We start from the raw sequence: 17,305 nt of genomic DNA on the forward strand, positions 1-17,305 counted from the left end.
GAAATAGAAGTAACGTTGATTTTTTCTTGAGGTATTTAGAAAGGGATTTAGACTCCTTGACTTATGATAACAACATTGATCAAATTTACTACAATTTTAATACTACTCTTTCCATTATCATTAGCAAGTTCTCTATTGAGACTTCATATGAGCAAAATAACATAAGTTCCAATCCTTGGTATGACAAACACTGTAAAATTGCTAAGAAAGAGATCATAAACGCTCTTAATGAAATTTTTAAGCTTTGAAATATATGTATATAAAAAGATCTCATCAAAAGGAAGAAGATGTCATATATTAATAAGAGACAAGATCATCTTTTGCACCTTTCTAAAGTTGCGCCCATAAAGTTTTGGCAGAATGTGCTTGTTCGTAAAACTAAATATAATCATTTGATCCCGTTAAAAGATTGGAAAAACTATCTTAAGAAGGTGTATGACTCTCCGGACACAATGGTCACCATCTTAAACACTCCTATTAGGGAATATATATTTTCCCTGCAAGATGTTGAGTTTGGGATTAATAAGCTCGCTAATGGGAAAGCTAAAGATATTAAAGGATATTACGCTGGGAAAAATGGTAAAGGGCAATAGAAGTAACGTTGATTTTTTCTTGAGGGATTTAGACTCCTTGACTTATGATAACAACATTGATCAAATTTACTACAATTTTAATACTACTCTTTCCATTATCATTAGCAAGTTTTCTATTGAGACTTCATATGAGCAAAATAACATAAGTTCCAATCCTTGGTATGACAAAGACTGTGAAATTGCTAAGAAAGAGATCATAAATGCTCCTAATGAAATTTTTAAGCTCTGAAATATATGTATATAAAAAGATCACATCAAAAGGAAGAAGAGGTCATATATTAATAAGAGACAAGATCATCTTTTGCACCTTTCTAAAGTTGCGCCCATAAAGTTTTTGCAGAATGTGCTTGTTCGTAAAACTAAATATAATCATTTGATCCCGTTAGAAGATTGTGAAAACTATCTTAAGAAGGTGTATGACTCTCCGGACACAATGGTCACCATCTTAAACACTCCTATTAAGGAATATATATTTTCCCTACAAGATGTTGAGTTTGGGATTAATAAGCTCGCTAATGGGAAAGCTAAAGATATTAAAGGATACTAAGCTGAGATCTTTAAAATGGGAAGATTTATCCTCATTCCTCATCTCCACAAGATTCTCAAGTTGGCAGTAAAGCATGGCTTTCCTAAGCCTTGGACGCAAAGCCTTTTTTTCCTATCTTTAAATGGGGACAAAAGCATTCCCTCTAACTACAAGACCATTAGGATTATCCATATCCTAGCCAAGCTATATGGGCTCATTTTGGAAAAGAAGATTAGCCTTTGGCTTGAAAACCATGGTAAAAGAGCTAAAGGGCAAGCTGGTTTTAGGAGACATCACTCGACTATCGACCATATTATCACTCTCAGGATCATTGCAAAGGAATGTCACAATAGTAAAGTCTATCTCTTCTGTTGTTTTGTAGACTTCAGAAAATATTTCGACATTGTTCCTTGAGATGAGATCTGGGAGAGACTTGTAGAGATAATGGTTCCTCCGGAGTTGACGATTGTTGTGATCCACCTCTACGAGACTGTCGTTGTCAATCTTAAGACCAATGAAGGGTGGTTTAAATATATTAAATGCAATATCAGGGTTAAGCAAGGGTGCCCTCTATCCCCTACCATTTTTGGCATTTACATCGATAAGCTGGAGGAGTGTTTGGAAAATATATGTTGCAAGGGCACTAAGCTTGTTGGTATAATCATTACTCTACTCCTTTATGCTAATGATATCGTTCTTCTTGCAAAAAGCCATGATGATCTAGACCAGAAGCTTAAGACTCTTCATGTCTACTGCTTTGAGATGGATATGACAGTGAATATTGACAACACTAAAGTCACGATCATTAAATACAAAAATATCACCCATGGTAGTTTCATCTATGATAGCCATTGCTTAGAGCAGGTTTCTTCTTATAAATATTTATGTATTGACATTCCTCATCAACTCAACATGAATTATAGCACTGAGAAAGATTATTGGATGTTAGGTCCCTATAATACTAGTGTATTACTTCATTGTTATTATCAGTGTAGCCCCTTTATTGTTATTGTTGTGTCTATGTAGTCCCCATATTGTTATTATTGTGCCCCACAAAAGCCCACTATTGTGTTGTACCCTTACATTATTATTGTTATGTCGACTCTGATTATATTGTGACCCCTTAGACTCCTATGTATAGAAAAACGATTTTTTCATTTGAATCATCGAAGAATTGTTCATTTTTGTAATTTAAAGGAGATTCCCCCTCGAAGAGACTAATTTTGAAGTCGTTGATCTATCTCTTCTTCTATTTCATGCACTGGTTGCATAACATTTGGTATCAGAGCTTTAAATTCTAGGGTTTCGCTTTTGCAAAAAGGTCATCTTGGCATTTTCATTATAATTTTTTTCTCTATGAGGCTTCAGAAGCTAAAATTTTTACCACATGGAGTCAAAATCCCAGAGAAATTCGTGTAAAATTTCAGGTCTTATTTCACTATTTTTTCAGAGATAAGGTTTTTGGAGGCTCTAGAATTCTGTGTCAAACAAGTGACCTAGTGAAAATTGTCATAACTTTCGTTTCAGGCAGCACATTTGAATTCTGTAAAAACTCGCTAAAATTACACACAATTTAGTTTGTCGTGTAGAAAGTTCAGGTCCGAAGGTCAAAACAGTTACATGTGGCACTCCGTACAACGTCGCTCTACTGAACCAGTCCATAATCAGGTCATCGTGGGAGATTTGACATAACTCTTTATTGAAAAATCCAATATTGGTCTAATTTGTGGGGTTGGAAAGAAAAATCAGAGGGTTACCACAACACGAATTTTCAGACCTTAGAGGTCCGAAATTACAGAGATACAACATATTCAATATCGAGCTCCTACAAACCGAAAAAAAAAGGTGTGTAGTTTTTAAAATTTGCATAAGTTTTGTTTGAAAAATTAGTTTGAATTGATTCAAAGGGCATAATAAAGCATAATTATAATTAATTGATGTCTCGAAGAAAGAAAATGGAAACACCTAGTAAGAAACATGAAAGCTCTACTATGACACACGAAGAAGAGGAAGAAATCCCATATGATATATCAATATTACGAGACCAAGTGCAACAAATTTTGCTCTCACAAAAAATAACAAAAGCTAAGATGGATGGTTTGAAGAATGACATGGAAGCTAAGATCGATGGTATAGAAGCAAAACTGAAAGGCAACATGATATATTTGAAGAAATACATGGAAGGTTTGACAAAGTTGCTACAATAAACGCTTCTTAATAGTGAAAAGGTAGTAGAAGAAACTCATGATGAGAACAAAAGAAATGTTAATCATGATTTCATAGACTCTAATGTTGGATTGAAGACCCACCATATTCCAAAGATTGATATGAGGCGGTTTGATGGCAAGGATCACATAACATGGATGCTACATATGGGGCAATATTTTAATCTCCATAATGTGCAAAACAGACAAAAGGTACACATTGCAACTTTATATTTAGAACCCAATCTATTTGTATGGTATCAATGGCTTTTCTCTCGTAAAAAAATTGTCACTTGGTCAATTTTTACGGACAGAATGATAACACATTATGAAGATACAAAGAGCAACACCTTCTTTAACCAATTGATAAATCTCAAACAAAAGGGCTCAATGGTGAAGCACATTGAGGACTTCCAAAAATTGAATACATGGGTAAATGATATTCTATAGGAGCATAGGGTTGATGTCTTCATAGGGACTTTAAAGGATAACATCCAACATGAGGTTCACCTTTGGGAACTTGATTCGTTGGAGAAGGCATTCAGGTTGGTAAGAAAAATTGAAAGCAAAATTATGGCAACAAGGAAGCCTACCACTCATAAATATAAAGATGGAAGTGTTGTTGCTCCTAGCCTTCCATAACCTACAAGGTTGACACCACAACAATTGGAAGAAAAAAGAGCAAAAGGGCTTTGTTACAGTTGTGATAACAGATACACTAAAGGTCATAAGTTTGCTGAGAAGAAATTGATCTACATATTTTGTAAAGAGGATGAAGAAAATGGAACAAGAAACATTAAAGAAGAGGATATACACTAGGAACTAACTCTAGAGAAAAAAGAAATGAATTCGACCATATCTTGTAATGCATTGGATGGAATTACCACTCCTCAAGCTCTTAAGATAGAAGGACATATTAAGAAGAAAAATGTAATAATGTTGATTGATATGGGTATTACCCATAATTTTATTCATTGTAAGATAGCCAAGGAATTGAATTGCTTCCTATATTGACAACCAGAGTGTCAAGTGATGGTTGCAAATGGAGGAACCATAAATTTATCTAGAAAGTGCCATAATATCAAGTTATCCATGGGAGAATATGTATTGAATAGTCCAATGCTTTCCATTCTAATGGGTAGTGCTGACGTTGTATTAGGAGTCCAATGGTTACAATCTTTGGGTATGATAGTTTTTAATTTTCACGAACTACACTTGAATTTTTTTGGGAAGAAAAGGAAGTTGAATTAAGGGGTATCGCAAGGAAAACAAGAAAGATAAGCAGCTCTAATGGCATGAGAAAAATTCCGAAGAAAGAACAATGGGGCATAATTGCACAATTATGCCCATTGGAGTTTCAAACATCGAAATCATCTATTTCTCTAGATCTCCAATAAGTTTTGGACAATCAGTCTAAGATATTTGAGACTCCCAAAGGCCTCCCACCTATTCATGATCATGATCATGCGATTTATTTGATTCTAGGAAGTGTTCCTCCAAACATCAGGACTTACAAATATCCCTATGCCCAGAAGAGTGAAATTGAACGTATGGTTGCAGAAATGCTAGAGGCTCTATCTTTGCTCCAGTAGTATTGGTGCACAAGAATGATGGATCATGGTACATGTGTTCGGATTATAGGGAGCTCAACAAGCTCACTATTAAAGATAAATTTTCCATTCATGTCATTGATGAATTATTGGATGAATTACATGGAGCAATTTACTTCACCAAGTTGGACCTTCGTTTAGGATATCATCCACCATCCATCACATCATCTTTAAGAGAAAATTCTAATATTCAAGTAGTGGAAGATCACATTGAGCATCAACAACAAGTTCTCCAACTCTTAAAGGATAACCTCACTTTGGCGCATAATAGAATGAAACAACAGGCATAACAACATCGAAGCGAAATAAGTTTTGATGTAGGCGGCTGGGTATTTTTATGGCTGCAACCATACGAAAAGATGTTCCTCAAGCAAGCCAAGAAGGTAAATAAATTATCACCAAAGTATTATGGTCCTTACAGGGTGTTGCAAAAGATTGGTACTATGGCATACAAATTGGAGCTTCCTGCATCTTCCCGAGTCTATCAAGTTTTCTATGTTTCATGCTTAAAGAAGGTTATAGGTGACAAGCTTCCATTTCAAACTATATTGCCAAAACTTGACGAGGAAGGAAAAATCATATTGGAACGTTAAGCAGTCATGGAAACAAGAACTTGACAACTACTAAATCGATCAATTTTAGAGTATCTAATCAAGTGGAATAAATTACCCGCTAAATATTCCACATGGGAGGATGATAATTTTATACAGAAGCATCCATAACTACTCAAGCATTGATGACACCACTTTTTTGAAGGAGAGGGGCATGTTAGGTCCCTACAATACTAGTGTATTGCCTCATTGTTATTGTTAATGTAGCCCCCATATTGTTATTGTTGTGTCCATGTAGTCTCCATCTTGTTATTATTATACCCCATAGAAATCCACTATTGTTATTGTTGTGCCCTTACATTATTATTGTTATGTCGACTCTGATTATATTGTGACCCCTTAGACTCATATGTATAAAAATGAGGTTTTGTCATTTGAATCATCTAAGAATTGTTCATTTGTGTAATGTAAAGGAAGCTTCCCCCTCAAAGAGGCTAATTTTGAAGTTGATGGTCTATCTCTTATTCTATTTTGTGAGCTGGATGCATAACATTGGAGGTTGAAAAACTTATTATGAGCTTGAAAAAAATTGGAAGTTGGTCGATCTTTGCATTTGGAATAAAAAAGGGTTCCTCTTTGAGACTCTCATCATCCCTGTTGTCTTATACAGATGTGGAGTTTGGGGTTGCAGTATATCCAAAGAGTCATGGAGAAAGATCGAGATGATTCAAAAGCAATTCATAACTTACAACCTCAAGATAAAGGGAAATAATGCCTATCATATCCTTCTGATCGACGCTGACATGTCCCCCATTGAAAGTATGACTATGTTTAGATATATGATGTATAAGAAGACGCTTTACAACATGGAATCCAAGAGGCTCCCAAAAATTGCTTCTAACTTTAGTAAAAACTCCCACCTTCACCTCAAGCGTGGGTGGTATAAGGATGCCCAGTGTTGGCTCAACCATTGGGGAATAAAGGAAGAGTTCATCACGGGAAGCAAGGATAGTGTCAAAGATACTATTATCTCCAATTTTAAGGATAAGTTGTGAGATGACAAGGAGCTGGAGGGTAAAATGAAGCTAAGATGCTATAAGCAAGTAATCAACCCCACCTTTGATAACTAGAATTATCTCTCTATGTTGACCAACACTAAGAAAAAAAGGAACATCGCTAGGATAAGAACTAATTCTCATGAGTTTCGAAGTGAAACTGGGTGGTGGTATACTCGCAAGACTCCTTGGGACGATAAAATTTGTCAGATTTGCGATACTAAGAGGGTGTAATATAAAAAACACTTCCTTTTAGATTGTCCAACTCTTACTCACATCCGCTCTCATGTCCCTAACATCTGCCACACTTCCAATCTTCTTGACTTGTTAAGTCAGCCCAACTATAACAATTTTGGAGTGATTCTTTCCCTTCTTTTTTATCATAGAAACAAGATTTTGAAGAATCACAATTAGATTCTTTTTCTTTCCTCGAGGTCCGAGATTACATTGGTCTTAGTGGACATTAATCATCATCATCATAAACATATGTAGAACAATATATATTTTTATTTTCTAAATGCTTTATAATAATTCAAAAAATAATTTTACAAAAGATAACTAAAGTATTATAAAATATGTATTTTTTGAAATAATATAATTTTATAAAGTTAACTTTGTTATTATAATTTACATTAAAAATGATTATACAATTGATTTGTATATAATTTATTTCTTACTCATTTAAGTTAAAAACTATATTTACTTTAACTATTTTTTAAATTCTCATTACTTTATTTTTATATAATATTAATTACTAATTTGATAAAAATATTAAAATTTAATTATGTATTTTTTGCTATTTATAGATTTTGTTTTTTGTTTTGTTTTTTTTTTCTAATATAATTTTTTTCTCCTTCTTTTAATGTCACACAAATTAATTATTGTACTTTTACATACATTTATTAATTAGTGTACTTCATACTTATTTATTAATAACCTAATTATATAAAAAAATGTTTGGTAAATATCAACCATCAATCCAAATCTATGAGAAGCATCAAAACACTTATCATTAATCTATCAAAAGCATCAAAACACTTATCATTATTATTTATAAAAAGAAGTAATAACATATATGGATATAAAAATATGTAACAAAATTATTAATCATGTAGATTCATCCTCATTTAACTATGGAAATTTTTAATATACAAAGAATCTCTGGTTACAATACTATGCCCTAACACCATAGGTTATCAATATCACATGTTCATAAAATCATAACTCATTTCCTATAACACTTATTTATATGACATTTCTTTTAAATTAGCCAATTTAATTAAAATGTTTGATACAACATTATGAGCTAATACCATAGGTTATCAATATTACATGTTCATAAAATCATAACTCATTTCTTATGACACTTGTTTATATGACATTTTTTTTTTAAATTAGTCAATTTGATTAAAATGTAGAAAAAATGTAGTTCTTTTCTATAACTATTATTAAAAATATTTTAAAATATCTCTACCATTTTTTTAATAATTAATAATAATTAAATTAAAACTCTAAAATTCCTAATCCAAATGTAACACCCCTTGTGAAAAGTAAATGCTGGTAACTAGTGAAGTAATTATGATACAAAGACTTTATTTAAAAATGTGTAATTCTGTTGTTAATGTTTTTATTAATAAAAAGACATTTGTGTTGGTACCATGTGGAATTGAGTTATGATTAATCATAGTTAGTAACTGGGAAATCAGTTACCCTAACTACCTGGAGGTAGTTGAAACCCCAAGGAAAAGGGGAAAGATGCCAAGTCTGGTTAGGATCAGATGGCAGAAAAAAATGAGAGCTATGCTGGTTAGGATCAGATAGCAGAAATGGAAAAGGAAATTTTCCTGTGCACGCTACGTCTGGTTAGGATCAGATAGCGTTGACTGGCAAAGTCCAGTGATATTGCGGTCGAGTAGGACCTGCAAGTGCTTGGGGGTGGAAGCTCAGAGAAGACTTCCTACGGACGAGAGGATTGACAAGCATTATAAAGAGGTTTGGCACAGAAGCAGGTATGGCTTCTTGCTTATGTGACTGTTAAAAGTTGAAATGTTTATTATTGTTCTGTACAGAGAAAAGTGAAAATAAGCTGAATGTTAACTGCTTCTATTATGGAATAGTGTCGAGAAATAAATAGGATACTCTGTATGCATTATGGACAACAAATCCAGCCTTAGAAAATAGGCACGGATTACTGTGTAAATTAAATGATAGAGTCTGCGGTTACAGCACTCTAATGAAACCCTTGTAAGTATTCTTTAAGGGTTGTATTTACAGTATGTTTACCTACTCGGACAGAACTATGTATATACGAAACAGGAATGAGGAAACACGAACAAGCTTACTCAAAACTGGAAATAATGACACATGCAGACATATATATATATAGCTATATAGCAAAACCCTGTGTATATGAAACAGGAATGAGAAAACGCGAACGAATCTACTCAAGAGCGGGAGCAGTGATACATGCAGATATAAATATATTAACTATATAGTAAAGGCAACGAAGCATATAGTCATCTGCAACTTAAATAGGGTAAAACCCTGGAATATATGTATGCACCGAAACATAATCTTATAAACCTTAGTCGGGCCGAAAGGCACAGACATTCTGTGTGTAATACAAATGATAAACCCTGAGTATTCCATATACATTTCCAGCATCAATACGAGAAAGGCCCGCGGCCAAACAAAAACGAAAGAGGTAATGGGCTATCAGTATAAACAAAGTCAAACACAGAAATTACATTATCTCTTTGCTTAACCGTCGAAGACAGGAATAACATCTCTGAGACAGTACAGTAACATTCTCATTGAAATAACTGATAGAGAAACGCATCTATGAATGATAACATATAAATAAATTGCCAATGCTTATTCCTGTTATTAAATGCAATGATGAGAGAAAAGAATGAATGCCGAGGCCGGCCATGGTAACCACAAACAATATGTAACCCTTCGGCCGGTGGACAACAGACATCCGCTACGATGAAACCCCTCATGCCGAGCCATGGCTTACGCTTGGTTGGCTGAGGCATCGAGCCAGACAATACAAACCCCATGCCATCTATTACGCAAGAAAAATCAAACTAGAATAGAAAACCTGAGCATAAATACACAGATGCATTCAACTTGGAAAATCGCCATCAAACTATATATATGGAAGAGCGAATGCTCTCAGTAATGTAGAGACACAGTGCAAATCGAATACTGAATTCATTAATTATCTGCGTATTTATACAATGGAAAACCACTGAGTCAAACCCTTACGGGTCAAGAAATTATAACTCAAAATGAAGTCATGGCTGCGTTCTGGAGAACCAGCACTCCCATACAAAAAGAGGGTAACAGTCTACAGAATATTGAAATGAAAGCTAAGGCTAGAAGGCCTCATGGCGGAGAAGTTCCTAACTGGGTGATAGGAACTGAGCAAACCCGCCGTCCCTGTCAAGGGAACAACTTCTCAGTACAGGCCCGAGACGAAAACTGAAAACGGGAGCTAAGCCTCCGAGACTTACCAGAGATTGTCGATTAGATACAAGGGGCAATCCCGATTCCTTGAGAAATATCTCTGCCTGTCCGGAGGAAGTGACAACACCCACCTGTGTAAAATAAACATCCAAACCTTAATAACCTGTGCAGAGGAAGCTTGAGACAACATTAAAACTGTGATCGAACCTCAGCCATAGAGAAATCTCAGAGACTGTATCATTGAGCTCAGAACGGAATTTAACGTTACCTGAATAAACAAACAGAGGATATGCATGGAAGAACGATTACCTTCATATCGGTGGGAGGCCGAAGACCTGTGTAACCACAGAAGAGTGCTAAGGAGCAGCGCTCTGCCAATACACTGAAGAATGTGAAAATGAAATAAAACAAGCGCCGAAGACGGAACTCATCTATATATAACAGAGACCATAGTTACCGTTTCGTGGCATCGTGAGAGCCATTGATCTGCAGAAGGACGATCTCCACCGTCGGATAGCCGGTGATCCACCAAATAGCTTTGGCGCGAAGCTGCCTAGCCCAGCGGCCAGGCTGTAAAGCACCGTGTGTCACATGGGCTAGTGCCATCCAGCCGTTGAGTAAACCAAATGGACGGAGATGCACCAACCACGACAGAACCGGACAGTGGACTGCAAGCTCGAGGTATCTTGGGAGTGGTGACTTTAAAAGGTTAATAAATTGCACAGTATGCAAACCTTTGTACACAGAACATGATGTGGAATAAACTTTGTAAACCTCGTAGCCTTTACATAAATATGGGCTGTGTATTGTGCGCACCTTATAAACATAGATATAGTTAATGTCATCACCTTTGTGTATTAAGCACCATTCGGTGATTCTTATGGGTACATCAAACATGTATTATAATATATATATGTGCAGGATATTTGATGATGTAATTAAAGGTAAGAATGGAGTGGTTAATAGATATTAAATAATTTTTTTTTTTATGTAATGTTTGGAGCGTGACAAATTGGTATCAGAGCCCAAGGTTTACAACTCTGTGACCTTTGGGAAAAACTTTTAAGAGTATAACAACAAGAATATAAACAGTTTTATGGTAACAGTTCAGCAATACCCCAAGATGAACTAAATCTGTTTAATGAGTTGTTCTGAAGCAGGTAGAAGCAAAATGAGAAGAGCAAACAGTGCTCCTTATGGGAATCCAGAACCTCCGGATAACGTGGAACAACCTCAAGGGAATTCTGAGTTTTGGGTGCAACTGGGAGCAGCAGGACGCACCACCGATTCAACACTACTGAGGACATTGCAGGAACTAAAAGATGAAATGGCTCAGCTGCGTGCGGATAACGCCAGATTGAATGTGGAACAGGAGAGGATCCTGAAAAGCTTATCTGATAAGCAACATCAGCAACAGTCGCATCCGAGGCCGGAACAAGCACCAATAGCAGATGAACAAAGCTATCATACTGAACAGGAGGAAGCAGAAGACAGAGGAGAGACGCGAGGAGAAAAGTCTGTTAACGCCTCTGAATATCAGACTCCAAAAAGACCCCGGATGGAATTACACGGGGAATTCAGGAAGATTAAACCGCCTCATTTTGACGGAGAGTCTGAAGAAGCTGCAGAAGCCTGGCTGATTAACATGAATAAGTATTTTCAGGTGTACGAATACGATCATCATCTTAAGGCAAGGCTGGCTATATTCCAGTTGCAAGCCAAAGCCACGCTGTGGTGGGAAGAAGTCAAAATGGTGCGGGGAATAAGTGAACAGGATGTGACGTGGGAAAAGTTTCAAGGGTATTTTAAAGAAAAGTACCTGACAGAGCGGTTTTATGATGAAAAGGCGCGTGAATTTCACGATCTACGGCTGGGACAACAAACCATTGATGAGTTTGTAACCAAGTTTACATCCCTGCTTCGCTATGTGCCCTATATTCGTGAAGAGAAGGCTAAAGTGCAAAGATTTGTTAGTAGCCTACCCTTAACAATGCGGGAAAGGATAGAGTTCGATAATCCAAAAACCATGGACGAAGCTATCTGAAAGGCAAGACTGTGTTATCAGCAGAATAAATCAAAAGGAGAAAACCCTGGAAAGCGTTGGACAGATAAACGAGGCAGCAAAATACCTACAGGTAGTAAAGGAGCACGCAACAATTTTCAGAAAGGATTTTTGAAAGGCACCAGTACTAAAAATCCAACCAAAACTCAAAGCAGATTCAAACCTCATGCAGATTCCAAATACAGTGAGCAGCAAGTTAGATTGGACCCTGAAGGTGCTGCTCGACCACCTGTTCAGTGTTGGGGCTGTGGAGGACCCCATTATATCAGAAACTGCCCTCATCGAAAGGATAGCGATCAGTTATCTCAAATTTACGAAGCTTCAACAGTAGGAGATGTGGCCCGATCCATGCCCAGAATAAATGTAGCATTGAAAGATCGGCAAGCGGATTACCAGCCAACTATGATTGAGTTTGATGACCGAGCTGTTTCTGTTTTAGTAGACCCAGGAGCTACTTTAAGCTATATAAGTCCTAAAGTGGTAGAAAGCTGTGGTTTGCAAACCACTAAATTTAAAAGCCCGTGGCTAGTACAGCTGGCCACCGGGACCAAAAGAAGAGTACTAACCAAAGTCAGCAACTGCCCATTAAAGTTAGCTGGCCAAATCATAACAACTGAGTTAAATGTACTCCCTCTTGGTTCCTATGACGTGCTGATAGGAATGGACTGGTTGGAAAGACGGTGGTCTATAATTAATTGCAAAACAAAAACAGTTTCTTATAGAGATGAGGTGGGTATGGGAAAGGAAATCCAAGGCATTCAGAAACCAGTACAGATTCGTCCCATCACAGCCTCCCAGCTGGTTAAATGTATCCGGAATAAGTGCCAGATTTATGCAGTGCAAGTGGGGTTTGCAGATTCAGTGGACAAGGCTGCAACTGTTAAAGATATACCTATAGTGCAAGAATTTGCAGATGTATTTCCTGAAGAGATTCCGGGGCTGCCACCCAGAAGGGATTTGGATTTCACTATTGAGCTGATACCCGGAGCAGCCCCAGTATCCCGGGCACCCTATCGGATGAGTGTGCCAGAGTTGACTGAGTTAAAGATGCAGCTGCAAGAGCTGCTAGAAAAGAAGTACATTCGTCCCAGTGTCTCTCCTTGGGGAGCACCTGTGCTGTTTGTGAGGAAGAAAGATGGGACTCTGCGAATGTGCATAGACTATAGACAGCTGAATAAACTAACAGTCAAAAACAAATATCCCTTACCCCGCATTGATGAGCTGTTTGATCAAGTGAAGGGGCGACCATCTTCTCAAAAATCGATTTGAGGTCAGGATACCACCAAATCAGGATAAAGGACGAGGACATAGCCAAGACCGCTTTTCGTACTCGTTATGGACATTACGAGTTTGTGGTACTACCTTTTGGGTTAACTAATGCGCCTGCAACATTTATGTGTTTAATGAATAGTGTATTCCATCAATACTTAGACAAATTTGTATTGATCTTTATTGATGATATACTTATCTATTCCCGGAATAGGAAAGAGCATGAGGAACATTTGAGGATAGTGTTACAGACTTTACGGGAGCACCAGCTGTATGGAAAATTCAGCAAATGTGATTTCTATAAAGAGCAGATCCAGTATTTGGGTCACATTATTACAAAAGAAGGTATAGCTGTAGACCCCGAAAAGATTAAAACTATAATGGATTGGCCCACACCCAAGGATGTAGCAGACATTCGATCTTTTATGGGATTGGCTGGGTACTACCGGCGGTTCGTAGAGGGTTTTTCTAGAGTTGCCTATCCTATTACCTCCTTGCAAAAGAAGGGAAAAGCATTTAGATGGACAGCAGACTGTCAACGGAGCTTTGAACAGCTCAAGCATTTACTTACTACAGCTCTTGTGTTGTGCGTGGCGGATCCCAAAAAGGAATATGTAGTTTGTACAGATGCCAGCAAGGAGGGCGTGGGTGGAGTACTAATGCAGGAAGGCAAGGTGATTGCTTATGAATCCAGAAAGTTAAAGGAACATGAGCAGAAATATTCCGCCTATGATCTGGAATTAACAGCTGTGATCCATGCTTTGAAGATGTGGCGTCATTACTTAATAGGGAGGAAATTTTTGTTGATGACGGATCACCACAGTCTGACTAGTTACTTTAGTCAACCTACTTTAAACGCAAGACAGGCAAGATGGGTGGACTTTCTAGGAAATTTCGATTTCGAAATTAAGCACCTAAAGGGAAAAGAGAACAGAATCGCTGATGCACTAAGTCGAAAAGTGCATTGCATTTATGAGATTGGCATCAGCCAAGGATGGTCCACTCTTGACCAAGAAATTGAGGAGGCTGCGACACAAGATCAGATTTATTTTCGAAAGAGACATTTGGTGCAAAATTCAGATGCCCGTTCCATACAACAAGGTTACACCTTGAATGCAGCCGGTTTGTTGTGTTTAAAGAAGAAGATTTACATACCCAATCAGAGCAGTATTAAGGAAAAGATTCTGGATGAAAATCATAGAAGTCCCTATGCAGGGCATCCTGGTTACCAGAAATTAATCACCTCACTAAGGAAGGAGTATTACTGGCCAGGCATGAAGAAAGATGTGGTAGAATATCTGGCGCGCTGCTTGGAATGTCAGCAAGTGAAAGCTGAACATCAGCATCCTGCGGGACTGTTACAGCCGATACCCATACCAGAATGGAAATGGGAGACCATAACCATGGACTTTATCACCGGATTGCCGAAATCCAAAAGGAGTAATGATTCAATAATGGTAGTGGTGGACAAACTCAGCAAGTCAGCCCACTTTATACCGGTTCAATCCACTTATCGTGCAGCTCAAATCGCAAACATTTTTATGCAAAATATATTTAAACTTCATGGGCTGCCGAAAGTAATAATATCTGACCGGGATGTTAAGTTTACCTCAGCTTTTTGGAGGACCTTATTTGAAGGTCTAGGAACTCAATTGAGTTTCAGCACCGCATACCATCCGCAAACTGACGGACAGACGGAGCGGGTGAATCAAGTGCTGGAGGATATGTTGAGGTCTTATGTGATGCAGCAACCTACGCGTTGGGAGGAGTATTTACATCTAGTGGAATTCGCCTATAATAACGGCTACCACTCATCCTTGAAGATGAGCCCATTCGAAGTACTATATGGCCGGAAGTGCCGCACACCCTCTAGTTGGGGTGGACCGGAAGACAAATTCTTGTTAGGACCCGAAATGTTGGAAGAGATGGAGGTCATGGTAAAAAGGGTTCGAGCTAATCTAAAGATGGCGCAAGATAGGCAGAAAAACTTTGCAGACCAAAAGAGAACATTTAAAGAGTATCAAGTTGGTGAACATGTATACATCAGAATTCGAGCTAGAAAGAGTACCCTTCAATGGAATGCCTGTGCCAAACTGGCACCACGCTTTTGTGGACCATTCCAAATTCTGGCACGAGTAGGGCCGGTAGCTTATCAGCTCGCCCTACCCAGCCATATACGGGTTCACAATGTCTTCCATGTATCAGTTTTAAAGAGATATGTGTATGACCCTAGACATATTATAAGTTGGCAGGACATTCAGGTAAGGAAAGACTGTCATCAAACGTAAACTGAAATGAAATACTAGTAAAACAACTGATTTAATTGTTATGTGTTTCAGGTGGAACCGGAAGGAGAGTTCCTGGTCGAACCAGTGAACATATTAGATCAGAGAAGAGTAGAGCTGCGGAGAAAGGTCATCAGCCAGGTTAAAGTGCAGTGGCAGCACTTTGGGCCTGAAGAGGCCACCTGGGAAGATGAACAAATGATGAGGGATACTTATCCCAGACTGTTTTTAAATGAGCAGCAACATCGGGACGATGTAGACTTTCAGGAGGGGGAGATGTAACACCCCTTGTGAAAAGTAAATGCTAGTAACTAGTGAAGTGATTATGAAACAAAGACTTTATTTAAAATGTGTAATTCTGTTGTTAATGTTTTATTAATAAAAAGACAGTTGTGTTGGTACCATGTGGAATTGAGTTATGATTAATCATAGTTAGTAACTGGGAAATCAGTTACCCTAACTACTTGGAGGTAGTTGAAACCCCAAGGAAAAGGGGAAAGATGCCAAGTCTGGTTAGGATCAGATGGCAGAAAAAAATGAGAGCTATGCTAGTTAGGATCAGATAGCAGTAATGGAAAAGGAATTTTTCCTGTGCACGCTACGTCTGGTTAGGATCAGATAGCGTTGACTGGCGAAGTCCAGTGATATTGCGGTCGAGTAGGACCTGCAAGTGCTTGGGGGTGGAAGCTCAGAGAAGACTTCCTACGGACGGGAGGATTGACAAGCATTATAAAGAGGTTTGGCACAAAAGCAGGTATGGCTTCTTGCTTATGTGACTGTTAAAAGTTGAAATGTTTATTATTGTTCTGTACAGAGAAAAGTGAAAATAAGCTGAATGTTAACTGCTTCTATTATGGAATAGTGTCGAGAAATAAATAGGATACTCTGTATGCATTATGGACAACAAATCCAGCCTTAGAAAATAGGCACGGATTACTGTGTAAATTAAATGATAGAGTCTGCGGTTACAGCACTCTAATGAAACCCTTGTAAGTATTCTTTAAGGGTTGTATTTATAGTATGTTTACCTACTCGGACAGAACTATGTATATACGAAACAGGAATGAGGAAACACGAACAAGCTTACTCAAAACTGGAAATAATGACACATGCAGACATATATATATATATAGCTATATAGCAAAACCCTGTGTATATGAAACAGGAATGAGAAAACGTGAACGAATCTACTCAAGAGCGGGAGCAGTGATACATGCAGATATAAATATATTAACTATATAGTAAAGGCAACGAAGCATATAGTCATCTGCAACTTAAATAGGGTAAAACCCTGGAATATATGTATACACCGAAACATAATCTTATAAACCTTAGTCGGGCCGAAAGGCACAGACATTCTGTGTGTAATACAAATGATAAACCCTGAGTATTCCATATACATTTCCAGCATCAATACGAGAAAGGCCCGTGGCCAAACAAAAACGAAAGAGGTAATGGGCTATCAGTATAAACAAAGTCAAACACAGAAATTACATTATCTCTTTGCTTAACCGTCGAAGACAGGAATAACATCTCTGAGACAGTATAGTAACATTCTCATTGAAATAACTGATAGAGAAACGCATCTATGAATGATAACATATAAATAAATTGCCAATGCTTATTCCTGTTATTAAATGCAATGATGATAGAAAAGAATGAATGCCGAGGCCGGCCAT

At 37.5% G+C, this 17,305-nt stretch overlaps 1 protein-coding gene across 1 annotated transcript; it reads left to right on the forward strand.

Annotated features, from left to right (window-relative positions):
* Positions 1–10,636: 10,636 nt before the first annotated feature.
* On the forward strand, positions 10,637–16,461 carry LOC149249748 (uncharacterized). The gene is made up of 6 exons (XM_089453460.1): positions 10,637–10,691; positions 11,171–11,907; positions 12,079–12,504; positions 12,901–13,194; positions 13,743–14,015; positions 16,441–16,461. The coding sequence occupies exons 1-6, from the start codon at positions 10,637–10,639 to the stop codon at positions 16,459–16,461; spliced, it is 1,806 nt and encodes a 601-aa protein (XP_089309586.1).
* The last annotated feature ends 844 nt before the right edge of the window (positions 16,462–17,305 follow it).

The sequence above is a fragment of the Pinus tabuliformis genome, chromosome 7 (genome assembly GCF_031772625.1).
Source record: "Pinus tabuliformis cultivar Carrire ecotype Pingquan chromosome 7, CPIR1, whole genome shotgun sequence".
Classification (NCBI taxonomy): Eukaryota; Viridiplantae; Streptophyta; class Pinopsida; order Pinales; family Pinaceae; genus Pinus; species Pinus tabuliformis.

Coding starts and splice junctions, on each gene's coding strand:
- LOC149249748 (XM_089453460.1), top strand. CDS start 10,637: ATGGACGGAGATGCACCAACCACGACAGAACCGGACAGTGGACTGCAA. Junction 10,692..11,170: donor CAGTGGACTGCAAGCTCGAG/GTATCTTGGGAG, acceptor GTTCTGAAGCAG/GTAGAAGCAAAATGAGAAGA. Junction 11,908..12,078: donor AACAAACCATTGATGAGTTT/GTAACCAAGTTT, acceptor TGTTATCAGCAG/AATAAATCAAAAGGAGAAAA.